The sequence below is a fragment of the Nematolebias whitei genome, chromosome 7, assembly GCF_014905685.2.
Source record: "Nematolebias whitei isolate Nwh7 chromosome 7, NemWhi1, whole genome shotgun sequence".
NCBI classification, from domain to species: Eukaryota; Metazoa; Chordata; class Actinopteri; order Cyprinodontiformes; family Rivulidae; genus Nematolebias; species Nematolebias whitei.
Window position 1 is genome coordinate 45289616 of NC_056504.1, and position 23429 is coordinate 45313044.

At 38.7% G+C, this 23429-nt stretch overlaps 2 protein-coding genes across 2 annotated transcripts in view; both read left to right on the plus strand.

Moving 5' to 3' along the window:
* The window catches only part of LOC119412855 (ephrin type-B receptor 2), a 169036-nt gene that overhangs the window by 33217 nt on the left and 112390 nt on the right, over positions 1 to 23429 (plus strand). The gene's annotated exons all lie outside the window — the stretch shown is intronic.
* LOC119412070 (ephrin type-B receptor 2) overlaps positions 10056 to 23429 on the plus strand; it is a 41453-nt gene continuing 28079 nt past the window's right edge. The window contains exons 1-3 of the mRNA XM_037679047.1: positions 10056 to 10101; positions 15743 to 15949; positions 19351 to 19686. Coding sequence (XP_037534975.1) covers positions 10056 to 10101; positions 15743 to 15949; positions 19351 to 19686 — 589 coding nt within the window. The remainder of the gene's footprint in view (positions 10102 to 15742; positions 15950 to 19350; positions 19687 to 23429) is intronic.

The following is a 23429-nucleotide window of genomic DNA, read 5'->3' on the forward strand; positions in this document are numbered from 1 at the left end:
CTCCTACATGTCTCTGCGTGAGTGCAGCTACGGAGTGCGCTCTCAGGACATTATTACCTGCAGTGTTCCCTCAGTGAGGACTGAACTAGGCAAAAGGGCCTTCTCCTACTCCGCTCCTGTTTCCTGGAATATCTTACAAAAAGATTTGAAGCTCTCGACCTTGACCTCTCTAAGTGGCTTTAAGAATCTGTTGGACTCCTGGCAGGGACCAATGCAGACATGTTCCTGTTTTTAGTTTTATACATTTGTCTTGGAATCTAGCTGTTTTTTTGTTTTGTTACCTTTTTCCTTTTAGCCATCCTATTTGTTGAAAAAAAAAAAAAAAAAACTGTAGTATGAGTTTTTATAACTGCTTATTGTTGTTGCTGTTGTCCATTGTTGTCATCTTTCTTTGTTGAAATCAGGTCTCTCTTGTAAATGAGTCCTCGAGGCTCAATGGGATTTACCTGTATAAATAAAGGTTGATTGATTGATTTTCTCTTGTAGATCAGATGAATATTGGGATTAAGGTAGTCCCTGCTGCCTCATTAAAAGGTTGTGGTCAGAAGAATTGCTGTATTTTTTTAATAAACACTCTCAAATGAGTGATAGAGTTAGAAATCACATCCTCTGAACTTGAGACTCTTATTAAACTCAGAGCTCTGCTTAGCTTTTGTTTGAAGTGTGTACTATTGTGCGCATTTGTGTATTTGTATGTATGCACTGAAGTGTTACACTGGGACAGTGACAGGCTCCAGCACCAGCTGCGTCTTTCGATGCCACCCCCACCCCTCCTTTCCTTCGTTCTGTCCCACCCCCTTGCTGCTGTGACACCCCTTGTCTCAACTGACTGGACAACATGCGGCCCTTTTATACCACCTGTCCATCAGCTAGACTGCACCTTAGGGAGCCTCTGTTGCTGATCTTGGAACTGCCGCTTACAGCCTTTGTTTGGACTCGGGTAAAGCTTCCCCCCTACTCTTTGTCACCCCTTTTCTCTCCTTTTTCTCTATTCTATTTTGCTTTATATGCTGCTTTTTACAAACAGATGAACAAAAAGACACGTACAGACAAGTGATTGCCTTTGTCAGCTCTTTCCTGCATCTGCCTTCAGGCACAAAGCCTCCATCACCATGGCAAATCTTACAGTTTATGTCTCACCTGTACTGGTGAGAATGCCATCCACTCGAGCTTCTGTTTTTGGCTAGAAAATTAGCACTGACTGTCAAATCAGATGGAGAAGATTGTTGCTGATGATATTCTACAAGTTATTGGAGGTTGTCAAAACAGTGAAAAAATATTTATAAGCTATTGGTTTCAAGGACTGGGCAGTTTCATTCAACCAAGATTGTTTCAGTCTCTTTCAAAACGTGTATCCCACACTAACATGTATTTCTCCAGTGAGTCACAGAGATAATTTATAATCAATTAGTTCCACTAGTACCTTTTCTCTGCCTTCTTCACCTCGTATCTTCTACCTCCATTTACCCTTCTTCCCCCACCCTTTCTCACTATCATCAGCAGTCTATGGCTATGATCAGGGCTTTAAGGTCCGGGTGCAGCTTGCGGAACAGAGCGATGAAGCTGCCTGACATAGCAATAGGCTCCTGTTGCCCTAGCAACTGGCTGTCCTTGAGAAAAGGGCACATTTGGGGGTTTGGGAGGCTGAAGCACTGGCAGGCCCAGTCAGAACTCATAAAGTGTTAAGACTCATCGATTGGCACGTCTACAAGAGCGTATAGTGTAAACACAATCCTCCGCAAATGCCTTAAAAATGTATGAATCATAGGCTTAGATAGTCAAGGTAAAAATCCTATGAGTGGTTTGATATGTGAGTCACTGTCTGGAGGGGGGAAATAAAAACTTTCTTAACGCAACTCATTTTGAACCCACCGTACAGTTGTCAGTCATTGATGGTTGAGTATTAGGGTATTCCTGCTTCCAAGGGGAGATCAGCTGATTTGTTCCCATGAACGAATCCAAAAAAGGTTAAAAACAAAATTGAACGCAACTGAACAATTTGATAGAGATGGCGTACATTCTTTTGTGTCAGTAATGCCACGTTAACACCCTGACATATGATCACCTTTATGTCTCCTCATTTCCTAACTGTATCATATTGTAGACAACGTACACCCATTGAAATAGTGCCTGAATGGAAAGGTCTTGATTTTCTCACGCCTCCCATTGTCAGAAAAATTGTAGATCTGCAAGCACACTAACTGTCACTTGGTTTCACATAACAGTGAAAGTTTGTTGACTTTACTTGCAGCTAGCATGCATTGTTAAGTAGGTTATGACTCCCTTTCAAAAGGCAAAAAGAACATTATACAACTTCAGTGTTTTCCCTAGATTACTGGCCTTGGCAGGGCATTTGTTGGACCAGGGATGTAGGTGGGGGTAGTGGTAACAGAGTGTTACGTTACTAATTCTAGGTCGAAGCCACTTTTCCTGTGGTTATAATCTCCACTCCCTGTCCGGAAGTAGCAGAACTTTCGACAGCGGCGGGAGATAATTTAGGGCGGGGCACCCTCCTTGATAATGGTAAGGGAAATGATGCATCTTTTAAAACTTCGGCAAAATGATTCATTAGGGTGGTTATTGAAATGTGGAATGGTAAATGAAAACGAGGTGTGTGTGTGGACAAATTAAAAGTATTTAGAACACCAATTTGTTTTGATGTTAATTTTCAAGATGTTCTCCAACTATGTCTTACAGTCACTGAATGTATATTAAGCCAAAATATGTAAATATAATTATTTAACCTAATGTTTTATAAGCATGCAAGCAAGCACTACACCCACCATAATCCATTGTAATACAAAAAAAAAAAAAAAAAATTGTGATGTCGTAGTGTTCATAGTGTAGGAACATGCTACACATTTACATTCTAATGTGTGTTTTGTGATAACTGCCATTTTTTTTTTTCAGCTGCTGTAATTATCTTTCAAGACAAATTATGAGATAAATGATGTAGATTATTTCAGCATGATGTAGATCATGCAGCTTTACAACCCATCCTAAATAGAGATTAATTCTGACTCTGGGGCCACACCCCAGCCATCTGTGGCCAAGTGTACCAAAGGGGTCCACCAGCAACCTGATTGGACATCCAACATCCTCTGGAGGGCAAGCTGTCAAGTGATCTCCCTGCATGGAGTGACCCTTTCCACTTAAATCCCCATAAACACGCACTCTCTTTCCTTGTTCATATTCCTACTCTGTGCATATTCATGTAGACACAGATGCCTGTAATTTCACTATTCGACTTTTGGACTCATTTTTTCCCCTTGTATTGAAAAAAATGTATAAAGGTGAAAAAAGAGCAGTGAAAATTCCAGACTTTATTACTATTCTGCATGCATATGTTTGCTGATACTCTTTTCATCTCTGTTTCCTCCTGACAGATGGTAGTTATTAGGCTGTTTGAAAAACCTGTGGCCAAGATAGTTTTCAGATGGGTTTTTTATACCATTCGGTATTTATGATATAAGCATCAAAAGAGCATTGTGGTTTTGAACAGAGGACCACTGTGCCATCATTGTTTGAGTCAAGAAGCTAATATTTGCCACTCCAGAGTGATGATATTCAAAGAGCCTAAAGAGCTGATTTGGTACATCTTAATGTACTGTTTTACACCAGATTCTTGCTAGATGACTGGACTAATAGAATTTTTATTCAAGAAGGCTTTAATCATTATTCAAGGTATTCAGCAAATAAAAATATAATTAAATATATTAGTGAGTCACTTAAACAAATTATTAGTAAGTCGGGTTTCTTGGGTTAGTAATTTTTTTAGTTTGGGATACACATTTTCACCATTGATTAAGATTAATCAAGGATTTTTAATGGTAATGGGTATAACAGCAATTTGGTCTGATGTGCCCATATTTTTTTGGGTTCCATCACAATTATGTGTATAAAACAGTTTTGCATAGAAATTACCTCTGCCAAATGCGGTCAAGGAATTTTGACATTATATCCATTATACCTTTTTTTTTTTTTTTTACAATAGTAATCGTTTTTTGACAGAGGTAGCTAGTTGGTTTGTTGTCGCTATCAGTGGTTCTCCATATGGTTCTTCTGGTTTGCTTGAACAAAATTTAAAAAAGCATCCAAGGGCAGTAACGTGACATATTGCCTTTTATTGTACCTTGTTATTCCATCCATCTATCTATCCATTTCCTCATTTTACCCACTTGCTCTTGTTTAGCGTTGTAGAGAACTGAAATCAGTTGTCACTGGGCAAGAGGCAGAGCACACTCTATACAGTTTGCCAGTCCATCACTAGACCACATAAAGGGAAACGAGGCAGACATACAAACACACACACATGCACACCTAATGACAGTTTAGAGTCACTAATGAACCCAACATGCCTGATTTTGGACATTGGAAAACAAATGCAAGGGGAGAGAGAGCATGCAAACTTTTCTTGCTGTGGTGCAATGGTGCTAACCAACTGTTCCAATTTGCAACATATCTGGGTTAGTTTAAGAATTAAAAAAAATACTTTGAACACACTTTGAATATTTGTAACGGTTACCAAGCTTACTAATATGCTAATTTTAGTTCTTTGTCCCTGTAAAACCTTCTTTAACTTAATTCACTTTTGTTTAAACGGTTGTGTTAACATCTCTTTTTACACCAAAGGCATACATTTCTTGAAAAAAACCCAACAAATCTTGATAATTCCTTTTCAGTCTTCAAAAACTGACCAAAACCTGTATTTATGGTTCCACATATCTAAAAATAAACAGTGTAGAATCATCTGAATGGCAACATTGTCACTGGTCAGAGAAGTGTGCTCCTTAAACAACACGTATTTTTTTTACTTTTTTGATAAATGGACCAAATTCAGCCACCAATCCCACCTTTGTAGCAGAGGGGATGATGCACTGTCCATATTATATTGAGGAAACTGCAGATTTGTGAATAACAGTCAGTACAATATTGTGCAATGTTAAGAAATTGAATTTTTAAGGTTCAAAGTAGTGAGATATTTACATTTACACCAATTAAATTTCAATGAAAATGTTTACCATAAGAAAATGTCATATGCACGTGCATGGCTGCTTAACTGTATTACGTCTGGTTGAAGACAAATAAGTGGAAAAAGGAGTGGGAAAATATTTTATCCTAGTTGTTACATAGCAAAAATTTCCCTTACAGGCTTTTTTTTGTTGTTGTTGCTGTCAGTGGTATTCTGAACAGCTCTTGGCGCTTTCTCTTTTCTTATAAATACCAATTCCTGTGATGGTGAACACTGAGTATGTGCCACGTATCTGAGGTTAAGCCCCGGCAGTGCTAGATGAATATGGCTCCTGGTTGGTGGCCAGATGTGGTTTATTAGAAGCCTGCTGGTTTACGATCCATTTTTATTTAGGTTTTGGTGTAAATGTGTAGGAAGAAAATGGAATTAAATGAGCTCCGGGTGTGTGGGGGGGTTTTAAGTTTACTTCCAGAGTGTATACTGTTTGTCTTGTGTGTGTGCAAGCGTGTGCGTGTTTTCAGAGCTTTAGGTTTGCTGAGGTTCCTGTACCCTCATAACTCTTTTCCCAGGTGTCCCACATTTTTGCTAATCTGCTGCTCATTTTGGCTAATAATCTGTCTCAAAGGAGCTATTTGGATGGAGTGGGATTGGGAATCTGAGCTCTATGACAACTGCTGAGGAAGTTAAGCTCATAGCAAAATGCTAAGGAGAAACCTGTCATTCAGCAGTCTTTATATACTTCATGACATGAGACCTTGCTGTACACAAATGCAAATTCACACAGTGGACTACAGCTGGCATGAATGCATCAAGGTCTAAAAACACTTTGCCAAACAATGTTGATTTCAGAAATAATGAACATTTTGATTTATTTTTTTGCCAATTAGATTTAAAATCATTTCTGAATTAAGCTAGTATTAGTTCTTGGTTATTTGGTATGCCCTGCCCTGGCTGCTAACAGATAATAATTTATCTAGATTTTGTTTTAAATTTTGATTACAAGTGGAGTTTCCCCCCCAAAACTAAAACAACTAATTTAAACAACCCTGTATTATTTTTCCGTACCTAAAATATTCTGATTAACAACTTTTGTATAAACAGTAGTGAGACACTGGCTCTGTCCTGGTTTACACTGTAAAAGAAGCGACACACAGTCCCAGACCTGTTGATTGCACAAGACATGAAAGCCCTGGGGGAGAAATGAATATATCATTTGTGTACGTGTGGGGTGAAGCAAATACCAGTTGTCTAATAGCTTTCACACAAGCTTGATTGAATTAGATGGCCATGAGGACCGTGTTCCTAATTGAATCATGAGATTCTGTGTTGCAAACAGAGCTAGCTTGTGTTACCCATGGAGGGGCTGAATATGGGGAGGGGTTGGGGTTAGCAGGGTCTGGTTTGCTCTCACTCACAGGAACAGACTTTCAACTTGTGGCTGCTCTTCCTTTCTTCATTCGAGACAGTGACTCTCATTTCACAGGGTCACGCTATATTTAGATGTGAGCCGTAAAAAGGTTGATAGTCTTCAGTAAATTTCACGGTAGTGAGGCTGTAAAGGTAATAAGAGAGCTGTTGCAGAAGCTAACAGGTTGCATGAATCAATTTTTTTTTTCTTTAAATAAACTTGAATTTTGATGAGCTATTATCTGTCACTACGACGATTTGTATATTTTGTTTGCTAAACTATATAGACCTAAACGTGTACAGTTTTTGCTTTGATGGCCTCTTTAGTCACAGTGGAATACCCAGAAGCCACAAATTCTCCATCCACTGATGCTGGTCTTTTCCACAGCTTTCAGCACTTTTTTCCTGCTGTGCTCACAAAACCTAGCACCTCAGATTTTTTTTTTCATTCCTTTTTTCACTCCGGCAGCCTTTTGTCTTTCACACCTTAAACACCACACACAAACACACATGTACACACTGGCACACAAAGTCCTTGTCGGTCTTTGTCTACTTTGTCTCTTCAAGAGTGTGTTCATTAAATAAAGCAGTTTTGGGGAAGGTCCTGAAAAGAGAGAACGGGGGTACTAGGGAAAAGGAGGCCGGAAGAATGTCCTCTAGCTGATGCGATGCTTCAAAACGAGGGACAAAGAGCTTTTCTGTTAGTTCCGTAGTGTTAAGCGGACTGGGTATTTTTTTTTCTTCCTTTTCTAACAATAGTTGTGTCTTTGGGCTGGATTGCTTTGTATTGCCCATCTGATTCTCCAGTTGTAACCCCATTGACCAGCCGGAAGTGTGTCATTTGAAACGGGAATGTCAAGTTTTTTGTTTGGCTTGGTTTTTCTTTGTTCGTATCGTTGTTTCGGTTTGACCACTGTCAAATACCGTAATTTCCTGACTATAAGCCGCAACTTTTTTCCGCACGCTTTGAACACTGCAGCTTATACAATGCTGCTGCAAATTAATGGGATTTTTATTTTATTTTTGATGGGCTAACGAGCTTTATGCCGCCAAAACATTTAGCCTTGTCACACCGGGGCGCTCACATAGCTGCCCAGTACACGTCTCCCTTGAGGGGGTGAGTCCTTGTGACTCAGTGAGACTACATGTATACTGTAAATAAAGGTTAAATAAAAAATCTGACGGATGAAATTACCAAACAGGTCACAATGGACCAATGAAACTTGGTTTCATTGGTCAACTGGGGAGGGGGAAACCATTCTCTCATCCCATCCCCATTGTACGACAGAGCTTTAGGGCCACGCTAACAAAAAAAAATTAGAATCCATAAAGTTATGAGAATAAAGTCTTGAGTATTATGAGAATAAAGTCGAATAAAGCTTAATTAAATTAAATTAAATTCAAAATACTTTATTAATGCCAAAGGGAAATTAAGTTTTGTCGTGGCTCATCATCTTGGTTTCATTCAAGAGCTGTTAGATGTTGATGGCTGTGGGCAGGAAGGATCTCCTGAAGCGAATCCGAAGAATCTGGCCACAGATACCGATCCGTCCACCCGGATCCAGCTTGCTGTCAGATCCGGCGGGCATCTTGGTCCTCCTGGGCAGCAGGACTGCCCCAATGCCGAGCAGAATTCCTCCCTGAGCAATGGTCACTCCTCCCAGCAGTCTGCTGAGCTCCTCGTAGCCATGGACAGACTGCTGAAAATGCCGGGGGACGATCCTGGTTTTACCGTTGTCACGAGCCAAGTTTAATATTACTAGAATAAAGTCGTACGAGACATTTTTTTTGCAGCTCTCGTTTATTAATTTTTTTTCCATGAGTCGAATCCACAACGCAGCTTGTCAATCAATCCAGTAAGCGTGTCAGCAAACGACCGATCCGAAGCTAAATGAGTCGTAATATTAGCCGAACTCCAACACGAAAAAGCAGGGTTTACCACATTTTAACTATGGTAAAATGAAGAATGTTGAGCATCTTGTTAAGTTATACTTTGCTATTGGTTTTACAAATAAGGAGATACTTAATCTGTTAGCGCATCACCATCAGATTACTATCAGGACTTTGAACCTGCTTACAGTACGGTGGTACGCTCTGGTGGGCTGCAGCGCAACTTTCTGCAAATAAGGAGCGTTTAGCTTTAGATTGGTAATTTGCTGACACGCCTCCTGGATTGATTGACGGGTCACGTCATGGATCTGACTCGTGGAAAAAATAAAATAAAATAAATGAGAGCTGCAAACAAGTCTCGTATGACTATTCTCGTAATATTAAGACTTTATTCAACTTTATTCTCAAAATTGTATGACTTAATTTATTTTTCTTAGCTGGCAATGTATTTTTTTTTCTTAGCATGGCCCTAAAGCTCCATCGTACCATTGTGCCCTCAGGGAGGTGGGAAACGGGTTGCAAAAGGCAGCTGCATGATGGAGGACAGCACAAACTATCCTCCATCTTCAAGATGAAAATAGTGATCAATGGCTTCCTGGTAGACTACTTTTTTTTTTTTTTTTTAACCAGACGTGTTACAGGTACTGTTCAGAAAAAAATAAAATTACTGTACATATTTGTGTATGTTACTGATACATATTTAAATAAAAGTAAAAAAAAGTATTTCTGTGTAAATATCATGTTACAACGTGGACACCGTCACTTTTAGACAAGTGCAGCCTATATAGGTACTTTTTTTTTATTTAGTGGGCGTGGCTTATATTCAGGTGTGCTCAGTTGTCTGGAAATTATGGTACAAACACACAAATAATTAAATAAATAAAATTAAACAGACTGGCTGCTCATATTAGCATTATCAGCACTTTTTTCACCACTTGCATAATTACTCACACAGCCCAACATTTTCCGTAACATTTAGATGTTTTTTGCTGCAAGCCTAGTTTTCAATGTGCTATAAATCTTTGTGACAGAAATATTCAGGAAACCTTTGATGCATCCAGCAAAACACCTGCTATAAAAACTGACTAAAACCCAAACACAGTTACTTACCACACTTTGCAGTTTTTTCTGTACTATATTTATTCAGCAAGTCTCACAAACCTCCCCCATAAAGCTTTTATGTCACTATATATTATTAGCACTCGTAAACATTGGCAGACACAAGCAGCTGGGGGTTTGGTACGCCTGCGTGTGGGAGGTATTCAGGAGATGTGTTTTTTAAGTTTTGTTAGATTAAAGTAATATAACACCTTACACTTAAAGGATCAGATGACACTAAAAGAAAAAAAAAGAAAAACTCTCACTCCTGTGGCAGAAGATTTCATTTTTCATTTTTAAAAGTTAACGATTTAAGCACAAGCCTGCCTGCTGTGTGCCTTCAACCATTTCCAGGGGATTTAGACTTTTTGACACCGCTACTATTATATTGAGTCTGAAGGGTTTATAAATTTCCTTAATGCTTTTCTATGTGCCTTTTGTTCTTGACTTATTGGCACGTTTTATTGTCTGCTCCATTTCCACGTTCCAGTCTACGGAGAAAAAGAGAAACGTGAGCTCTTTGCTTGTTGCTATTGATGCTATTATTAGCAGTAGGAGCAAAAGTGAAGCTGTTGTCAATAAATATTCATACTTTTTTACCTCTGCTTGGCAGAAATGGTTTTGAAGTTAAAAGGAAACAACCAAAAAAGTAGCGTTTGGTTCTCACGTGTTTTGCTGCAGTGCCAACATGATGATCAAACAGCTCAACAGCAGCAGTCTGGGCAGGCGAGGAGGTAGAGAATTAAAGCCCTTTTCTGATTTTTAATCACTGCTCTCCATGTCTTTGCTTCTCTACATCTGACACCAGCCAACTGTGCAACCCTTTAAATCTGTCATCTGAGTATAAAGTGGAAATTCCCCAAATTTTTCTTTAAAATAATGGCTGTAGCAAAGCACATAGGAATGCCAAGGCATATAATACTGTGCTTTCTTGAACAGGATGAGGTTTTTGTTTGTGTTTGTTTTATAAAACACACACACACACACACAAACAAACAAACAAACAAAAAAAACACATAAACAAGTTTTCACAAGGGGTTATGCTTATAGAAATAAATATAATGTCAGTGTTTTATTATTTTAGTTTTCAATATTTTGTCTGACTTCTGTAAGTTTGACTTATTTTAGAAAAAGAAAACTATAATTTTACCATATTCCTTAAATAAATCTCTGTTTTAATTATAAGTGAGAGACATTTGATAAAAAAGTCATGTTTTTAATGTTTACATGATTAAATGATTTTAATATGTTTGTATGTACGTTAATATTTAGTCTTGATTGTGACTTTTTTTAGTTTTCACAATTCTTAGCATGTATCTTAAGAAAAACTTTCAACTGTTGTTCTTTTTAAACAATGAAAACACAACCGACCCTGAGGAAAGTAATGAAGAAAGGCAGAACACAATAGATGAAGCAGAAAAAAAAGAATACAACAGTTGAGTTGTTTTTATTAATACATAAATGTTATGTACAAAAAAGCTGTTACGACTTTAGAACTCATTGCATGTACAGTAATGAAGTATAATATTCTAATGTGATTTTGACACTAAGTTTAATGGCTCAATGTGAGCAAGTATAGTCAGTTCAATTTGTTTATTTATATAGCGTCATTTCAGGGTGCTGAGCAGAAACATTCATATATAAAAATAATAATTTAACACTATTTATCTGAGGAACATACTGCTTTGAATTTAACAATTTAACTCCATCGCAGAACTCTCATTTCGAGCAAGCATGATGGCGAAAGTGGAAAGGAAAAACTCCCTTATGAGGAAGAAACCTTTAGCAGACCCAGGCTCAGGACAAGCGGCCATCTGCTTCAACCAGCTGGGTTTGGTAGGAACAGATACACAATGGCAGGTCAAGAATCACATGTTAAGATATAAATAGTATCAAATGAAAACTATTGAATTTTAGCAAATTATTTAAGGAAATTAGGTAAATTTGTCCTCTAGTATTCTAAGCTTAAGGCAGCATAACAAGCCAAACCTAACTATAGGATTTATCAAAAAGTAAAGTCTTAAGCCCAGTCTTAAAACTGGACAAAGTGTCAGCTTTACAGACAGAAACTGGAAGTTGGTTCCACAAGAGAGGAGCCTGATAACTGGAAGCTCTTCCTCCCATTCTGCTTTTGGAAACTCCAGGGATCTCAAGTAAGCCTGCAGTCTGAGAACAAAGTGCTCCGTTAGGAAAATATGGAACAATAAGATCTCGAATATAAGATGGAGCTAGGTTGTTGAGAGCTTTGTATATTTTGTATATATATATCATGTCTTTTAGTTTAATACCTCAGTGAGGGGAGAAAAATAAATACATTTACTGACTTGTGTGTCGTCCATCAATAACCACAGAAATGCATCCACTGTGGTGGTAGTTATGTCGAGAAAAACAAAAGACTAGCACCTACGAAACTGATTGCTTCGTAGGTTTTCTTCTTCTTCTTTGTGGCGATTTTAAAACAATTTTTTGTATTGTTATATAAAGTCTGCATATTGTCACAGCACATACCGTATTTTTCGCCGTACCTGTCGCACCACCCTATAAGTCGCATCAGTCCAAATATGTCTAATAAAGTGGGAAAATCCATAAATACGTCACTTCGCCGTATAAGTTGCATGTATTTTCCGTCACCGCCGACTCATGGCGTTTATGTGTCACCGCTGACGACCCAGAAATGTGGGACGGTGTTGTGCCAAAAATCGATTGGCTCCCAAATGGCGGCCACGGGATTATTCACAGGAGGACTTTACCAAGAATTTAACAAGATTAGCACTTAATTATTTGTTTGCTCGAAATTATAGCAAAGGTTTGTCTCCGTTTAACTTTCCCTTAATAAATGCACTTTGACAGTCAAATCAGCTGTATTTAAAAAGCCGATATGCGGAAGTACGCATGTGCACGAGAGGACTCGCTGTCCATTTCTTTGAAATTGAACAAGATAATCTCCTACAAACAATTATTTGTTTGCTCAAAATTATAGTAAAGGTTTATCTCCGTTGAACTTTTACTTAATAAATGCACTTCAATGGTCAAATTAGCTTCATTTCGCCGGGGCGGCGTAACAAAATGAAGCTGATTCGACAGTTGCTCCCGGCAGACGACAGTGACAGGCTACGGCAAGCCAAATTTGTCATGGATAGCCACTTTTACCTATTACATGATACAACGGCATGCCATACTACTCGACTGCCATCTATCGACTGAGAATGTTAGTGTTTAATATTTTCAGTTACAATGAATAAAAACAGTCAAATCTCAGCCAGTAATTGGTTTATAAATATGGGAAAAAATCCATAAATACGTCTCTTCGGCATATAAGTGGCAGGGCATGCAAATTATGCAAAAAAACTGTGACTTATAGGGTGAAAAATACAGTACATTTGATGTTGGCACACTGATTTGCCAAATTCCATCGGTGAACATTTCCCAAACGAGTTGTTTCCCACCTCTTGTTTCTTTGTTTTCATCTTTACACTCCCACCCCCACTCCCTCTTTATGCCGTTTCCTATGGCGTTGCTCCTCGTAGCCCCGTACTCTCACAGATCTCACTGTGCCTCTGAGGTCTGATCCCAATTCCCCACATAGCTGTTGCCTGGGCCTCATTAAGAGACCCTGTTGACTGGCAGTGTGAATGTCCAGGCCTCATGTTTCGCTCTGTGCCCAGAACCTTTTCCCCCATCAATCATGTAAAAAGAAAAACATGTCAAAGCTAATACGTTGTGAGAAGATCTTTAACATGATTTCATTTTTATTTTAGAGCAACTTTTTTCCGGTGACAGTTCTGGTATTTGACTTTAAGAGACGATGCATGTGTGCTTTCACAACTTCATTTTTTAAAATATACAGTTTGATTTGAATTTGAAGCACAACGTTGCCTAAATGTGTAATTCTTGTTGTGCCGTTAGTGTCAGTTTAACATGTAGCGTGTTTTGTTCTGTCATGATTACAAAGTTGGGAATTTAATGGTAAGTTCTACCTCACTGTACAGGTGATTTGTCTTTTTGACAGGAACGTTGAGAATGAATTTAAATCAGTTCTGCCTTGTGATTTGACCTGCTTTGAATGGGTTACAGCTGCTCATATTTCTTTATCCCATATGTTATAACTGAGTTGTAATTGTGATTACAGTTTTTAAAAAAGGTACAGTTTATTATTGCTATGACAGAATGTCATGATTTCAGCTCCCTGCCTCCTCTGCTTTTTGCCACCTGCAAGCGCTCTTGGCCACGCCCACTTCTCTGCTCTGCACAGAGAACAGCTGATCAGCTGCAGCAAGAAGTTTATCCTGCAGTGAGGGCTGCACAAATGTGCAGCAGGTGCAAAATAATTAAAAACTATTTATTTTAATAAAAATTACGTGCCAATCGTGTGGCTCATCCATCAATCAGCCAATTATGTGTCATGCCCAATCTTATTTTGAAAAACCGCGATGGAGCGAGTCCGCTATAAACGAACCACAAAGTAGTTTGGGACTACTGTATAGTAAATGAAACTTTATGTCATTTTGAAAATACAGGCTTTGATTTTTGAAAATAAGTATTTTACATTTTTTATGTTTAAATGAAATATACATTATTTTCTTTACCGCATCATGCACAGTTTAAAATTATTTGTAAAAAGACATATTTGTAAATTGTATTACTTTTGTTAATTAGACTAAACGCATTTTGTTTTATTTAAAATAATGTTGGCAGGCCTGCAGGTTTTTAACGCAAATACGCAGTAAATCCTGTTTGGGTTGAGCGCATTGTGTTACTGTATTTCCAGCACCTCTGTCTCAACATTTTATTTTTTTAGTTTGTCAGTGGAGCAGGTGTTAGTTGGATTACCTGAAGCAAAACTACAGCTTTTTTGGCTCAAGATAGAAGCAAAGCTCCTGACATGGTGCAGGTGCAAATGCCGGAAACCCTTTTGTTTTTCTTTTTTTTCTCCACATGTGAAGGTTTAGGGGAAATGTGACTTCAGAGGAGAGGATAAGAGGATTTTACTTGGTTATTTTATGTATCACAGAATTGACTGATGCTTACGGCAAGACACAAACAAATTCCCTTCATGTACAGCAGGTGATTCATCCGCGCACGGGCAGATGCACAAAAACAGAATTTAATGGCTGATGCACTGGTGATCGCTGTGTTTGTGTTGAATTCCAGTTTCCAGAAAGGCACCTTTGGAAGGGCTCTTAGGAAAGCAAAGCCCCTCATACATTTATCAGACAAACTACAGCGCGGTGAATCATTCAAAACAGACTTACAATATGTTGCAATGTTGCTGTGTTTACTGGCAAACATGCACTGATGTGCTCTTTTATTACTGACGCTGCTTATTTTGGATTCAAAGCTCGTGTGTTTGAATTCACCTTTTGTTGACGGCTTCTAATGCACATAAAAAAGTACCTCACTTGAAATTGTGTTTGAATACAAGCCTAAAAGTTTAAGTTGTTTCTCACAATAACACAGTTTTTTGTAGCTAAATTATAAATCATGAAATTATTTTTTAAAAAGTGTCAGCGAAATAGCGAGGGACGACTGTATTGGTTTGTTTTAAATGGACTCGCTCTTTGGCGGTTTTTCAAAGTAAGATTGGGCATAACTGGCTAATTGATGGATTTTTTAAAATTTAAAATAAATTATTTTAATATATTTAGCAAATGCTGCACCTGTGTACAGCCCACATGTGCAGGGAGAAGCTCCATCTTGCAGCATGTCGATCTCCGCTCCGCAACGAAGTGGGCGTGACCGAGAGCGCTGGCAGGTGGTAGAGAGCGGAGATCATGACATGCTGTGCTCTTTTAGAGCGTTTAAAGTTTAGAAACATTGTTTAAAATGTTGCAAGAGTGTGGGAAGTGTATTCCCTCGCTACTTCATAGTTCGGTTATCACGGACTCGGGCTATCACGGTTTTTCAAAATAAGAGTGGACATGACACACAATTGACTGATTGCCGGATGAGCTGCATGATTGGCATGGAATTTTTATTTAAAATGAATTACAGTATTTTAAATTATTTAGCACCTCCTGCACCTTTGTGCAGCCCACACTTCAGGATAAACGTCCTGCTGCAGCTGATCAGCTGTTCTCCATGCAGAGTTGCGAAGTGGGCGTGGCTGAGAGGAGGCAGAGAGCTAAAATCATGGCATGCTGTGCTCTTTTAGAGTGTTTAGAGTTTAGAAACATTGCTTAGGATATTGCAAGAGTGTGGGATGGGTTTAAAACACCTTTATATATATATATATATATATATATATATATACTAAAATAAACTACTACTTACTACTTGTACTACTATTCCTACTTTGCAGTTTTTCCCTTATCGCGGGTGGACTGAGAACGGAACCCCCCCTCGATAAACAAGTATTCTGTATAACCTGTTCCTTAGAAACTAAACACTCCTTATGCATCTGCACTTTTTGTTCATTCTCTTTTGTAGCCTGTCCATCGGGATTTTTCAAGCCCACTCAGAGAGATGAGCCCTGTATGCAGTGTCCCATCAACAGTCGGACCACAAGTGAGGGTGCCATGAACTGCATTTGCCGCAATGGCTACTATCGCACGGACTCTGATCCACTCCAGATGCCTTGCACAAGTATGTTTAGTTTTTCAAATGCTGTTTGTGAACTCTCTAACCACTTTCACAGAGTATATAGACATGAACAGTTACTCTTTGGTTTCAGATATGAACTCTTTGTTGCATGCATTTTGCACCCACAAGCAGAAGAGCCCCGAGATCAAAGGATGATAGTAGTCTATACAGCTTTGAACAGAGAAACCCTGTCAGAGCTGTCTCTCACACAAATATATTGCTGACATGCTCAAAGCGTGTCTGTTCACAGATCTGACCTGGCAGACAAGGCTCGGCTGGCCTTCCTCTACATCACATGGTCCGTACTCCAAACAGACTGGAGGTTAGTGGGCCAGGGTGCTCAGCTTTGTGAAGGGTCGATCTCAGAAAAAAGCCGAGGCGAGGCTTTCTCTTGTCATGCCAATGAAGCTGTTTGAATTAGAATTAGAATTTGAGACTGACACTGAGGTTGGGAGAGAGAATGGCCGAGGACGGACAGACCAAAGTAAGTAAGAGGGTAATATTAGAAGAGCAGGCAACAAAAAGAAGATGGAATTTGCGGAAAAGAGAAATAAGGTGTTTAAGTAAAAAAAACATATGTTCACAGTATTCTTTAAGTTCAACAAAACGGTGAAAAAAAGCAGCTTTCAGAGTGTTTCAGTTGTTGTTTTTTTCCTCCTCGTATTCTTCCCTTGAGCCTGTTGAAAGCGGAGAGAAGGAAAAAGATTTGATGGTCTCCAACAAAGAAGATTTGCATAAGCCTGGGTCTGGGAGTTTAGCAGCTGTTGTGAATGAGAGAGCAGCAGCCTCACGTCACCCGTATTAAGCGCAGCGGGGCTCGGTCTGATTAAAGCAAGACAACAGGCCATCAGAGAGGCCTGCCAGCGAATGGGATGGATATTAGTCCTCCTCCTTCTAAGGAGATGCCAAAGAGGAGTTATGTTTCAGAAAGACTCCAAGAGGGGCACTCCAGTGATCTTTTTTCCAGAGCTGAAGATTTGTTAATTGCTGCCAATTAAAAAGAGGTTAAATAAGAAGTGATCGATTCAGATTAAGGATGTTGTGGGCGTGGTGGAATTGTTTATCTCCTTAGTCCTGGAGGAAATGTCTACCATAATTAGGTGCACATGTTGGTAACAGGTCAACAGTTTTCACTGTTTGTGTGTTTACTTGACACGTCAGTCAACGCGTAGCACCATGTGGAAAGTTTCCATTCTGTAATGCCTATCTGCTGAGGATTTCTTAGGTACAACACTAAGTTTCTCTCAGCTGCAGTAACCCTATACATTCCACCCAAAAGAAACATGTCAAAAATAGATGTTAAGAAAACACTTGACTAAGTGGACACCAACATTGAAAACGAGAGTGTAAATGAGCGTCCCAGGGGGAAAAGGCACTACGAGGTTGGAATGCATCAACTCAAAGAGCGAGCAGTATCTTTGCAAGGTTGTGGAATGCCTCGCCTCCTGTAAAAGGGGTTGTGTAAGCAAAGATAGTAATTATGCCCTTCACACCGTCAAGGACACAGCAGCACTTCTATCATTAAGCTACACTCGTGCTGTCCTTCAAATTTGGACTTCTGCGAGTGTTAACCGCGTTTCATCCTTTCACTTGCATGTCAGCATATTTGCCAAAACTAACTAAAGTTATACTATTTCATAATTAAGGTTTGTTCTGCCAAATGCATCCCTGGTTCAACTTTTTTTGAATGGCACATTGTGGCGTTAATATCCCTAGAGTTTAATATAAACTTTTTGACTTATCGCTTGTTCTTTAGCGAAAAAAAAACAAACAAACAGACCAATATGTCTCTTGTTACAAACTGCATTATGCACTACTTGCCTAAAATAAATTACTTCCAATTTTTTGCAGACAAGTATTTATTTAATGCCATTAAAAATAAAAAAAAAATCTACTCATTTATTTTGTTGCTAATCCTCAAATTTTCTTATGTTTGACTGTCATCAGATAATAATTTTGGACGGCATAATTGTGTTCCTGCTTTTGTTTAAAAAAAAAATAAAATTACAAAATAATAGAATCTATACATGCAACAGCATCAACATGAAAGCTGACAAAGTAGACCAGAGCTACTCAACTGTTGGCCCGGGGGCCAAATCAGGCTCACAGGTGAGCTCGGTTCAGCCCACCAATGGTTCATTTTTAAATAAATATATATTTTAAAACATTAAACGTACTTAATGACAATAACTGCTGGATGTCCAGCCCCTTTGCTCTTGGCTTTCAGGGACTGTGCCCCCCCTGAGCAATTTAGTTGAATAGCCCAGAAGTAGACAAACCAAGGCTAATGCTAATCTTTATTGTGATTTTCAGATTAGCTGTAAACGTCTTCATTTATCTAGATGTCTAATTTAACGTGGCTTAGCTCCTCTTCTGTCTGAACTTTGGGATTTGGAAATGATGAGAACATGTGTACCAATCCTTTAAATAAAACATTTAAATCTAAATAGGAAACACTAGATTTGGTTCTTGTACAGTAACAATTGCAGTCTGTGGTTATGTAAAAAAAGATTAAATACAACGGAAAAGTGTAACAAATATGTGTAAATGGGGTTTTTTGTCAGTGTTATGGAGATAGATGATGATAACTGGACTTTCTCACTTTAGTTTCAGCTGTTTCTCGCTGGTGTTTATTTATGCGACACCTGGCTTTGAATAGCCAGCACATAAAGTATGCTGTCTTCTAGTGTTTCTGAAGGAGCAGAATGTCCCATATCATCTATATAATCTACTATATGGAGGCCATAGTGTAGTCAGTGAAGGTACTGAGTAAACGTGAAAATTTCAAACACAGCAATTGTTTTGTCAATAAATTTAAGCAAATGTTTCTCTTTTAGGTTCATAACTTTGTCTTATAGACTGATTTGGACTCGTTCTGTCATTTTACTGATATTCCTCAAAGGAATGAGCCCATGGAAATGAAAAGAACAAAGATTTAAGTGTAATATGATGCAGGACTGAATTTATCAGACAACCATGTGGCCACACAACATCTGGCTTTGAAATTCAGACTTTGTGTTATAAATCAATAACTCTAATATTACTTTTCTGCAGACAGTTCTGTGTAAAATTCACAACTAAACCCCCCATTTAGGTAAATATGTCTAAATGTGTGGTTTTAGTTAATGTTTCACTCATTGTCTTTGTTTCTTATTTGAATTTATTTTAACATTTCCTTTGGAGTCTAGAAAAAAAAGTCACATTCCTGAATTTGAAAGTAAAATAAAGTTCCTAAATTTGAAATATCTTTAAACTAACTCAAAGTATTTACACGCGTTCAGTTTTGTAAATGTTCATACCAAAATACAAAGGTGGTTGTATTATATTGTATTCAAAGAGCTTTCTTTTTGACGTATTTGTATATTTTTGTAATCAGATGTTTTCCTTTGTCCTGTGTTTTCCAGCTGTTCCATCGGCTCCGCAGGCTGTGATCTCAAGCGTAAATGAAACCTCTGTGATGCTGGAGTGGTTGCCTCCTCGAGATTCAGGAGGCCGCGAGGATGTAGTCTACAACATAATCTGCAAGAGCTGTGGCGGAGGTCGAGGAGGGTGCACCCGCTGTGGCGACAACGTTCAGTTTTTACCACGTCAGCTGGGCCTGACAGAAACCCGGGTCTACATTAGTGACCTGTTGGCCCACACACAGTACACGTTTGAGGTGCAGGCTGTCAACGGGGTGTCAGATCAGAGTCCCTACTCTCCTCAGTACTCCTCAGTCAACATTACCACTAACCAAGCTGGTAAGTGGGCCCATCTGTCTTTTTCAGCACTTTGTATTCCCCATGTGGTTTTCTCTTCCCTTTTCCTGTACTGTTTCATTCCTCCATATGGACACTAAGCAGAGAGCACAGGCCTCCTGTAAGTCTGTTACTCTCCTCTCCTGTATGGTGATGTATGCAGATTAAGGGCTGTAAAATGGGAAGCAGAGCACCGCTGATGATGTGACAGAGAATGTGATGGCCTGTTGGTCTTTATGCTGTGACCTCATCACTATGTATTTCAGACTTGGGAACTGCTGCTTACCCTCTTCATACTGTTCACTGATTACAGCTTCATGCAGACACTTGGCTGTAGAATTACACTTAAAAAGTTCTAGTTGTACTCATTTTGCACATGCTTTATAAAGAATATGCAAGAAGCATGCTAAAATATCTTTTAAGAAGTATTATATGATGAAGTAAGAATCAAAAATCAGATTGTAATTGTTAATTCCTTCTTGAATTGTTCCTGTTTCTGTAACTTTTGGAGTTTTTCATTCCCACTTTGTGGCTCTCACGTCTCTAATTTATTCACTGAGGCAGAAGTGTTGATTCACTCCTTAATTGTTTCTGTGAAATTCATCGTTTGATGTGCCAAGCTTTGCTTCCGCAACCATTCATGCACAACTTATTACAGGCTTGGCTGTCTTTACACCCCGATGGCAAACTACAGTCCTAAAGTGTTTATTATTACCCATCATCCATCCCTCAGACCACTTTTACATGACTGAGCTACCCAAGGCTGGCTACATGCTTTCCGTGTCAGCGTATGCTAATCAGTTCACATCCACGCTTGCACAGCTTTGTTTTTAGTTCATTTCAAGTCGACCTTGCTGAGGCTTGTCATGTAAGGACATATGATGGGTCTATTGGCTTAATGAAACGTTGACAAATTTTGAAGAAGGGGGAACATTCATGATCTTTTTCTGCTGCTATCTACTGAAATACATATAAGAGAGGACATTGCCTCACTTAAATTTATTGTTCTGAATTTCAAAGTTTACTTGGATCTGTTCATTTAAAAATGCAACAAAGTGCTCAGTTCCAACGCTGAGACTAAAATGGGACCTTTTATTCCTGCACTGACCTCCTTTTATTGTCTGTTTTGATTTGAGTCACTGGTGTGGCGGGTTAATGAGGGCCTGTGAGTGCAGTTAAGCGTTGTAATGAGGCCCCTGCCCCACTCACACTCACCGGGCCACAATAAGTCTGCCACCCCAACCCTTGGCTTCTCTGCCGCTCCTGCTGAGGGGTCCTGGCGGAAATTGGGGGGCTCTGCGCCCTCTCCACTGAAGTGCCCGTCACTTTGGATTAGGCAGCAATAGCTCCCATCAGAGCGAGCTGTGAAAAGAACTGAACTCTTGCTCGCTCCAACTCGATGTTCCCACCTTCCCCCATCACCCCGTACATTGCTAACTTTTGGGAAACGGGACAGGAGTTTTGCGATGCAAAACACTACAGGACTGGGGTCATAGGAACGAAGACCTAATAATTGCATCTGGTTTGTGAAGCTTGGAGGTTATATAAACATCATGTCATCCTTAATTATCTCAGGCAGGCTGTGCTTCCTTCTTTCAGTGAGAATGAGAGCATGACACATAGAAAAACAAAGAAATCAGAATGTATATAAAATCTTTATACATCTGTACATGTACGTTAATCAGTTCCCGAGTAAGCTTGCTTTTGGCTGCAGGCTCAAGCCATTATCTAAGAGTAACAAATTAATCTGTGAGTTTGAGCCAAGCGGCATGAAAGCATGTCCCATTTCTTGTTTGGATTGCTGCCTCCTCAGCTATGACTTGTTAGTGTGAAGGTGGTGGCGGCAGTGGTGATGGAGGCGGGGGGGTGAGCAGAAATTTTCACTCTTGATATCCAATCAGGCACCCAACACACTGTATTACCCACAGGCTTATCCACCCTCTCTGTAGGTGGTAGGTGACAGTTCCTCTGTGATAAAGGATATGATTGCCTCGGAAATGTAGCGCTTGATTTCACACTCTAATGTAACACTAAAGAAAATGCTGGGCCGAAAGGTGTTTGATCTCGTTTTATACATGTATGATTCATTCTCCAGAACTCGAATCATGCACGGTACTCTAGTCAGAGCTCTTGGAGTACGTCTCTAGCTTTTTTTTTTTTTTTTAAGTATGACTCACATTTAAGCCATCCTTGGCGACATTGTCACCAAGTAAAATGTTACTGTCATAGCATCTTAAACTAGCTTAAGTTATGAGACAGAGTTGCTTGATGCTTAATATCATGAAAACCTGAAGGTGTCTATCTTCCTTGGGATTATAGGGACTTTAAAAGTGTTTAGCGGGTGTGTGTGGTGTTACAAAAGCCAGGCTTCCTTACAGATTTTAGGGTAGTATTTAATGTATACAGTGTAGGACAGTGCAACAAAGTAGGATAGAAATAGGAGTATCTTTGCACTGATTTATTACACACCTGTGCCTCATGTAACGCTCTTATTCAGAACATGTAACCTTTGTATTATATTGTCATTGCAATGAAAAAAGGAAATTAAACATGTCAATACTAAGTCTGAAAAGAATCAAACACTTGTTTGTAGTAGAGTGCAGCTCAAAGCACCGTCACATTCACTCATTTTTTTAAACTTCTTATTTTTTCAGTTAGCGCTGCTGAAAATACTACATAGGAACAAATATTTGTTTATCATTGTTATTTATACATTAAGTTCTCAACGGTTTAGGAAAATAGCTTTACTGTTGTCCCATCCACTCCAGGTTAAAATGAAAATCTTCAAGTCACAAATATATATGGTAGTTTTTTTTTTAATTATTATTATTAAATATGCCTACTGATGCCTGTGACTGCAGTGCAAAGATACAGAGCAAGATTAATTTAATCTTAACATTTGATCATGAGAGAAACAGTAAATAACATTTTTATGAACAGTATTTTACATATTTAAGTATATTTGTTTGTTATTCTGTATTTGTATGAGTTTTGTTGTTTTTTAAAACTTTATATAACTTAAAATTGCAACTGAAGTGTGGTTAAAAATGCAAAAGGCCTGCCGTGGTTTATGAAAATCTGCAGGGGTTTACCTGTTGTATAATTAAAAGCAACAAGAGGAAGTTTTAAAAATCATGGTTTTACAGCCTTTGATTTAAAATATATAGATCATAGCAAACATATTTAAGAAGAAATTAAAACTTCAGATTTAATCTTTTTACAGTTCCTTAATCTGTTCTTTTATTTTTCTTTCCTGCATTGCTATATTCTCTCACACCCTTAGTTACCTAAATATTAAAATGTATTATTGTTGGACTGTATTTGAAACCATTTAGCCAGTGGGAATTTTAGTCAACCATGCAGTATATGACAGCTGAGCAATTTTGTTGCAAGAGATTTCACAACACTAATCTGCTAGTCTTCATCTTCTCATAGCCTGGAATGTATGGCTAGACAGGTTTGAGAAGCAATCAAGACCGAGCTGTGCATATATGAATAAATCTGGATTTTGCATACCTATGGAAGCAATTGTTCATTTCTAGGTCAGAACATCTGCATGTCTGTGCTGTCAGTAATATTCAAACAGCAAAGCTCTATTGAAGACGCCATGGGCAGAAAAGGCTGTCAGTTCCACATGTGGTGTTCTATATGATTTTATTAAGGGAACGTGCTGTAACTGTATACAGCAAAACTAGTCCTTACTATATATATATATATATATATATATATATATATATATATATATA